Here is an 8,371-nt window from a genome sequence, read left to right as displayed (position 1 = left end):
CACAGAGTTGAGGAGACATGGAGTTGATCGTCATTCACGAGAGGGTGTTTTCTCGGTAGGAAGACGATGCAATCACATTAAATTACTATAACATGTGTATAGAAAAAAAAAATAGAGCATGATATCCTCCAAAAGATATGCTAAGAATTATTTAAGATGGAGTAGGTTGGAGACTTAGAAGGGGGACCAGGGAGGCACTGATATGAGGTTACGTTTGGTGCGAGAATTTAACAACACTGTACCTATATTTAGCTCAGGCAAGCCTCACGTTGCCTTTATTTTAATAGCCAGGAAACAATGGAGTGGAAATGAGAGGCGAACAACCGCATTTGCTTTTCGATTACGGAGGTAAAGCCCTCCCCCCCAGCCTCCAAAAGTGGACAAACGAGGACAGCAGCCACAGGGCCTAACGATGCATGGTGCCGCGTAGCGAGGCAAACTTGTCACTTTGCTCGTGGAAACACCAAAAGTATTGCCCATTTAGTCCACAAAAATATTCGGTATCACAGGCCAAGAAAAAAAAATGGTTCATGGCGTACGTTGTCTCATAGATATAGATATAGATATATACCGTGGAAGAGATGCATGTGAGTTAGGTAGATCTAGAAAAAACTTAGATCTTAGCGTATCCTTGGTTCTTCGATCGGATAACCTAAGCGAAACTTGTTCGATATGCTAAATTCTGTTTGTGAGATGTCGACCTAGGTCGGGCATGATGTGCGAATGAATCAAGATATAAGCTACCAAAGTAAAATATTTTAAGTTGAAGAAAACTCCCCATTCGTCTACTTCGAACTCTGATGCGCCTCAAGATTTCAGGTTAGTCTCGTACGCTCTGATGTTAATTTGGCTGCCATGTTGGTCCAATATATATATATATATAAAAGGCCCGTTAGTTTTGAGAGGCTGCGAAGAGATGTGAATCAATTTTTGCAAATATCATAAAAAAAAGATTCACTGAATTTATTAGCCGGGAATTGATGCTAGAAGAGAAAAGAAAATGAAAATAAAAATGAAATTTCACCTTAATCTACAGCTAACGGTGGTGCCATCATGCTCTTTGTTGAGATGATAATTTAAAATAAATACTTAATTGGGACTTTGGCAACTAACCAAAGTAAGCTGCTGATTCATTCTGTTGGGCTAGATGGCTCATCCATTCGAAACAATTTGTGATCAATCTCAAGCCTTTTGGGTTAATTTGACATCGATCGATCCCATCTCACTCTGGCAAAATTAATGGAGAACTGAAAAATAATTGCCCCCAATGGTGAGACTAGAAAACCATACATAGCCACATGAAAAACGCGTTCAACGAGAAGTAAATTTAGGTCTCCATTGGGATTAAATTAAATAAACGTATGAGAGAAGGGAAGGCAAGGCGTCTCCACCCACAACCACACATATAAAAGGGGTGGGGTACGGACCGAGCTGACCGGCCAATCCAATCATGTAGCCCCTACAATCTACCGGATCTTTTTGGATCTCAACAGTTCTTGTCTCGGTCCCAGAAGCCAACTTCCATCTCGCCCCTATCATCATACCAATGAACAAACGAGTTGCACATGAGAAGGATCCCATGCTCCAAAGCTAACCACCGTTACAAAACTATGTCTTCTTGGATTCCTTGTATGGATTTTTTAACAATCCTATGTCCTTCCTCTCATTTGGGAAAGGACCATGATGTTTACTTACATCGTATATGTTCAAAAAATCATCACACCGACTTGTTGGTACCGTAGTTGGGCCCAATAATACTAGTATTCACATTTTTACCGGACAAGCAGCATGTGTACAATTAATTAATTTATTTATTTATTTATTTATGATGTACGTGTGAAACGAATACCACATGTAAATTATAATACGCGTACGATCCCATTGATATCCAATGATCAGTCGAATATGCTACAAGTATAGAAAGCAATTGGGTTAGCGATAGTATGTACATGCAGCCACCCAATGCACATCAATTGATCAGCCAAGACCTTCAAGGAGAACCTAACTAGTCTTACTTCAATTAGAAAAATTGCATTGGCGATGGCTATGAGATCATATCCTTTTCTTTCCATTTTTAGGTGGAGCTCAACATCTGGTGCTAGGATGATTGATTAGGACCGACAGAGATGCATCCTAAGAGTAGTAGGACCGTGAGAGCAATTGGTTGATATTGCACCGAAAGCAACTATAACCCCTATCAATACATATGCATCTATATCGATATGGTGTAGGTTTTTTTTTTTTTTGGTACACGGCAACTCACACCATGCATATATGAGTATAGCTAGTATACATCGTAGTTTGGTGTCCAATTTTGAGTTAAGAGAAAGCCCTCCATTTTTGAAATAGGCACACCATGGAAAGAAAGGTAGGCACATCACACGTTGTTTTTTTTGACGAATTTTTCATATAATGCGTGTACAATACATTCAATAAAATCAAAAAATACAAGCTCGCAGAGTGCTTATGACAGCTCCTCCTCTTCTAACCTCAGGATATATTCTGAGTGGTGGGCCGCGTAGACAACTACTCAATCAGCCGCTTCGTTGGCTTTTCTGAATACATGCTTGGTCTCGAAGGCCACTCTATTCTTCATCATCATCTCTATGTTTCGGATTAGGGGATGGTCCGTGTTCTCTTCATTCGGCTCCCTCCGAATTTATCTGATGATCATGGTCCAATCATCTTCTAGAATGATTGAATTAGCCTGCAGGTAGTGTTGGTAGAAGGGTGGGAAGCTGCGAGTTTGAATTATTGAGTTAGTCTGTTCTACGAGGGAGGGATGGAGGACAGGGATCCAAGAGAAGCCTCGTCCCACTTCCATTATTGGAAAGGTCTGGGCCGACGCGGGAGGAGGGGTGGGGGGACCAGCGGTGAGCCAGTGGTGGCTGACACCCATCAATCTCTCTCTCTCTTTCTCTCGCTTTCTTTCTTAGTTGGCATTGAATACGAGGTGCAGCACCTCGGCTGTCGACGGTGACTGGCCCATTTGACGTTGGCGGAGAAGGGAAACGTGGCCCTCTCCCGTACTCTTGGATTGGACTTTTCTGGAAAACCTTTCCTTTTTCTACTGTTATTCTTCCTTTCCATTTTCTGATCGGTTTCGTGGGGGGAGATGCCTTCTGCGGTTTCCCTTTAATGCCCCTCTTCTCTCCCCTTAATTATTGTTTCCTGCCTCCTTTCCCAACCAACCCCTAATGACCTAAACCAAAACCAGCTGTGGTTTTTAATTAAGGATTGCTTATTTAGCTCATTGAAGTGGAAAGCCTATCCGAAAGTTGGGCACCCATTAGGAGATTATTAAGCATCCCATGATTTGACATAGGACTTAGGGGATGGTTAAAACTATAAAAAGAGGGAGAACAAAAAAAAAAGGGGGGGGGGGAAGGTCCTGAGCACTTTGATCCCTAGGCTAGTCCTAGGTAGGTTGGTCGGTTGTAGGCTATGTACTATCGAGTAACTTTTTCAGATATTTTTGGGCAATGCAATATAGATTGAGGAATTAGGTATTTTTGAGAGTAAATTTACATCCATTTGAGGGGGGACCACTGAATTCCAAGAGTTAATAATTTCTGTAGCATGATGAGAACCCTTGGATGGTGGTTGATTGCTTGTTGAGGGAGGGACTTTGTGATATAGAAATATTTTTTGGTTTGTTCAAACTTTATTTATGCAAGTTGACACTGTTTCATCTTGTTTTCTAGCAGGGAAAAGCTAGTCTAACATTGACTTGCACAAAATTTAAAAAAAATAATCAAAGAACATTTTTTAGTGGTGAGGGACCAGATGCCAGGATTGCAGGTCACCCTGATGTTTTGATGCTGCTAATTTTGATTTTTTCAAAGTTACTTGTGAAGGTTGGTGCTAGTTGTAGCACTGCTCCTCCAAGCCCATGTGAGGGACAAGTCATCATGCTAGTGAAACGTAAAATGTTAAATCCAAAGTACCTTGGGGAATATCACTATTAATTATATGCTAATTAGAGGTTAGGAAGAAGGTTAAGAAAGTAAAACTAATGAGTCACCTTGTCTCTGGTGGTTAAGCTCTTTTAATGAAGGGGACATTCATTAATCATGCTTTTTCGATTTGGTTAACGTGGGAAGTGGAAGCAGGGAAGGGATGGTTCCTTACTTTTTCCATTTCCACCAGAGAATTGAATGGAACGACAGCCACCTAGATGACTCAGTGGTTCCCAGAAAAAACAAAAGAAAAAAAAAGAGGAAGAAGGGGCCGTGGAGAAAGCAAGGGAAGTTTAGGGGGAAAGGAAAGAGAGAAACGGTGGAGATATATAGCCTCCTAAAGGAGATCACCAAAAAAATAAAAAAGATCGCCAAGGTTGCCTCCCACTCTTGCTTTCGTTTCAATTTATGCACCCATATCCTAGTAAAAGCTCCCGACTTGTGGATTTTTCCCAGCCCATATCCATCGTTGGGGGACACTAAGTTTGGCAAAGCTGCTGCCTTTGGGCATCAGTCCACCTCTCCTGCTGCCTTTTTGGCTCAGTCCCCTGTCGTAGGTTTCGGATTTGAGAAGAAGGTGGGCAGAGAAGAAAGGTATTGAGGGAGAGAGAGAGGGAGAGAGGTTCTTTTTAGAGTGGGTTAAGGAGATAAAGGTGGGATTTTTACGAAGTTAAAGCACCGAAGCTCCGACCTTTTGGATGGCAGGAGATAGCGGAAAGAAAGCGGGACTAGGAGGCGAGGAAGCCAGGATGTGGGATCTCAACAACGCCGCCTTGGAGGAGGAGGAGAAGGGCTGCCGCTCTCCCGCCGGCGTGGACGGCGGAGAGGAGAAGGAGGCGGCGCCGGCAACCGCCTCCACATCTGTGGAGGCAGGCAGCGAGAGGGACGACTCCAGCTTCTCCGCCATCGTCGTCGTCGAGGCCTCCCATGAGAGGGAGGCTGACGGAGGCGGCGCCGGGAAGCTCTTCGGGTTTCCCATCTCCGGCCACCGGGACATGAGCCCCTCCGCCGTCGTCACCCACCAGTTCTTCCCCCTCGGCAGCCCGGAGGAGACGGGCGGCGGGGTCGCGGAGGTGCCGCCACCCCGGGCCCACTGGGTCGGGGTCCGGTTCTGCCAGTCGTCGGAGCCGGGGGCGGCGGGGAAGGCCTTGGAGGCGCCGCAGCCCGTGAAGAAGAGCCGGCGGGGGCCCCGGTCGAGGAGCTCCCAGTACCGTGGGGTCACTTTCTACCGGAGGACCGGGCGGTGGGAATCCCATATATGGTTAGCTTTCTCCTCCCTTGCCCTGTCGCAAAAGCTAAAAAGATGGGATTTCTGGAATTGGATTCCACCATTTGGGGCTTTTATTCTTTCTCCTCTTTGAGCATCATATCAACCTATTCTCTCCCATTTATGTGCAGGGATTGTGGAAAGCAAGTTTATTTGGGTATGTATGATGTCAAGAATTTATATGAATCAATGGAAATTTTTGTCTTCATTGTTGATGATTATGGCAGTGTTTATGAGCGTATATGTCCTTCAACTTTTTTGCAAATGCTGATGTTCTCTATGAAATTGACTTCTATAGGTGGATTCGACACTGCACACGCCGCTGCTAGGTGAGTTGATGGACCTTCCCTTCATATGATTCCATTAATTCAATAATTCTTTGGAATTAGTTCCACAGACTTGAATCCAATCAAGACCCAGCCACCTGTAGGTCTGAGTCATAGATATATCTTGGTGCAGGGCGTATGACCGAGCGGCGATCAAATTTCGCGGGATGGATGCAGATATAAACTTCAGTCTGGATGATTATGAGGAGGATCTGAAACAGGTAAAGGGAACGTGAGTGATGGCTCAATGAGATATCATGCAACCTGTATTTCTGGTATATATATATATATATATGATTGAATTAGAATCTAAGAAAAGGGTTGTGAATGGTGGGTGGCAGATGAGCAATCTCACCAAGGAGGAGTTTGTCCAAGTGCTTCGACGCCAGAGTACTGGATTTCCAAGAGGAAGCTCTAGGTTTAGGGGAGTCACCTTGCACAAGTGTGGGAGATGGGAGGCTAGAATGGGCCAGTTCTTGGGAAAAAAGTATGCCACAGCTACTTCTCAACGGCTATTTGCCAAACTTCATATATTGTTTCCTCTCAAAGAACTTCCTTTGTTGCATTCATCTACGTCTCTTCTTTGTGCAACTTCTAGGCTGATGGCAATTGCTTGTTGGCGAATGCTTTGATGGTCCCTCTGGTTTAACTTATACTGCCTGTCCTTTTTGTTCTCACAGATATGTGTATCTGGGCCTTTTCGACACCGAAGAGGAAGCCGCGAGGTAGATTGGATTCCCGTTATTTGATCATTCATTCACCTTCTTACACAGCGGCACGTCGAGGTGTAAAGTGTTTCTGAAAAGGTTCCGATTTGGAGTTTGCAGGGCTTATGATAAGGCTGCGATCAAGTGTAATGGGAAGGATGCGGTCACCAACTTCGATCCTAGCATCTACGAGAATGAGCTCGATCTCCCCAGTAGGTTTCTCGTCAGCAGTTCGCTTCTTTTCCTGAGCACTTGCTTCTTATCTCTTTGTTCATGCCTCGATCCTATCTAAACATTGTTTGCAGCTAGCCACACCGAGCACAATCTCGACCTCTGCTTGGGGAGCTCAGGCACCAAAAGGAATGATCTCGAACCGGTGGATGATGAAGCCACCAATGGAATGGATCAGCGATTCCCAATGGCCTTGGACCCACAATGGAATCGGAGCACCAGGCTGAAGGTATGGTGAAAACTTTGATGAAATAGCCTTGAAGAGTCTTTCTCCACTTTCCACCATAATTCACTCTGTCTCCCCTTTAGTTTGATGGCAAGCTTAAGCTGCATGAAGAAAAAGAAAGCAGAATCAACCATCCCCGCAGCAATGCCTACATCCAGTCTCCAGTTCCTTTCCACACCAATGAGATGTTCGAGCACCCACAGCTTCAGAGGAACGGCGACGCCTTCCCCATGTTCCAAATCATTCCGCAGCAGTTCAATCCTTCTGGTTTTCGTCGAGTGGGTAGCCCATCGAATAGAGTTCTCGTAGTGTTTGTTGCTTGGTGCTTCGTAATCTGATCCTGACACTGTCGTGGTTTTTGATGCAGCATGCAGGCAGCAATGATGGAGCAAGAATTGTAGGAGGCGGCCTTCCATTAGCGGCTGGCTGCGAGCAGCAAGAGAAGCATTCGTTCTGGGAAAACGGCGGAAACAATTGGCCGTCAGCTTCCACCCTGCCTTCCCAAATGTTTGCCATGACCGCGAGTGCAGCATCATCAGGATTCCCGCCGCAGATAGCAAAGCTGCCCTCAAGTTGGCAGCAGAAGAATGGGTTCGGGCTCTCGTGAGACCCAACTGAAGCAGTCGAGATACAGTGGTGGTATCTATTCCTTTGTTCCTAATGGGCCCATAACTTTGGCACTGTTTTGTTTCAGCTTTCATACAGCAGCCGCAAACTACCCGAAATCAATCCTTTGTAGAGATTGGGAGATGGCTTCCTCGAGGGTGGCTTTGTTTTTGGCTGGCCTAAGATTGTTAGTTTTTTGCTCCTGATTGATTTGTTTGGTCTTATGTCTTACCTTATCTCCCCTGGAATTTATCTGCTGTTAGGTAAGGCCAAAGGAATTGGACAATGGAAAATGGGAAGTGGGGGGGGTGAGGATTTTGGTATTATTACCACTTTAAGGCTAGAGCTGAAGTAATACCAAACTATGCACATCGACTCTAGAGTAACAAAGAAGGTTGTCATTGTCATTAAACTAGTGGAAAACTTCAAACTGTAATGTCTATTTTTTGGTGAATAAAAAGAACAGGGTCTATTTTATTGGGAGAATACAATCAGAGAGAGAATGCAGTCAGCATGATAAGTTCTTTGAATCAGAGAAGGGCAATTATGATGAGAGTGACACCACAACCCCGGAGCCAGGCTAAGATGGACGATGGGTACTTCCACCTTTCTTCTTTTGGTGTTTTATTTTTTATGTTTTATTTTGCAGTCCTTCTGATTTGGGTTGGCTGTCAGTGTCATCTAGTTCATGTGTGGTTGGGATAGGTTTTAAGCACCAGCCAATATAGAGTGGTTCTAAACTTCTCCTTTGAACTACAATGGCCTGATGACAGTATTACCCATGGAAGTGTTGCATAATTTTGAAGCATTCCATTGTCATTTTTATTTTTTTTCTATTTATAAAAAATTATATATTTAAATGTGGTTTTACGTTGCTGTTATAAGCTTCGAATAACTATAAGTAAGGGCTTAGACATTATTTTGGTTCGAGTGCAGCACGTTTTGAAGGTAAAATGGTTAGAGTGATCCTTGGGGGGATGCATTCTATCAAGGAAAACATGTAATACAATTGATCATAGAGGCATTGCTTTTATCATGGTCAGAGATAA

General features: G+C 44.2%; 1 protein-coding gene across 2 annotated transcripts; it reads left to right on the top strand.

Annotated features, from left to right (window-relative positions):
* The first annotated feature begins 4,507 nt into the window (after window positions 1-4,507).
* LOC103711505 (APETALA2-like protein 5) lies at window positions 4,508-7,813 on the top strand. Of its 2 annotated transcripts, XM_008797673.6 has the most exons (10): window positions 4,508-5,220; window positions 5,358-5,383; window positions 5,525-5,555; window positions 5,686-5,773; window positions 5,894-6,039; window positions 6,233-6,277; window positions 6,380-6,471; window positions 6,565-6,719; window positions 6,800-6,994; window positions 7,084-7,813. In XM_008797673.6, the coding sequence occupies exons 1-10, from the start codon at window positions 4,658-4,660 to the stop codon at window positions 7,321-7,323; spliced, it is 1,581 nt and encodes a 526-aa protein (XP_008795895.2). In that variant the 5' UTR covers window positions 4,508-4,657; the 3' UTR covers window positions 7,324-7,813. The 2 variants fall into 2 exon arrangements, with proteins under 2 accessions (XP_008795895.2, XP_008795894.2); XM_008797672.6 differs by having other exon boundaries at window positions 5,358-5,555.
* Window positions 7,814-8,371: the final 558 nt, after the last annotated feature.

This window comes from Phoenix dactylifera, chromosome 2 (genome assembly GCF_051530095.1).
Source record: "Phoenix dactylifera cultivar Ajwa chromosome 2, Ajwa_hap1_PhDact_Kaust_v1.1, whole genome shotgun sequence".
In the NCBI taxonomy this organism is placed as follows: Eukaryota; Viridiplantae; Streptophyta; class Magnoliopsida; order Arecales; family Arecaceae; genus Phoenix; species Phoenix dactylifera.
This window is presented reverse-complemented; position numbering and strand designations above follow the sequence as displayed.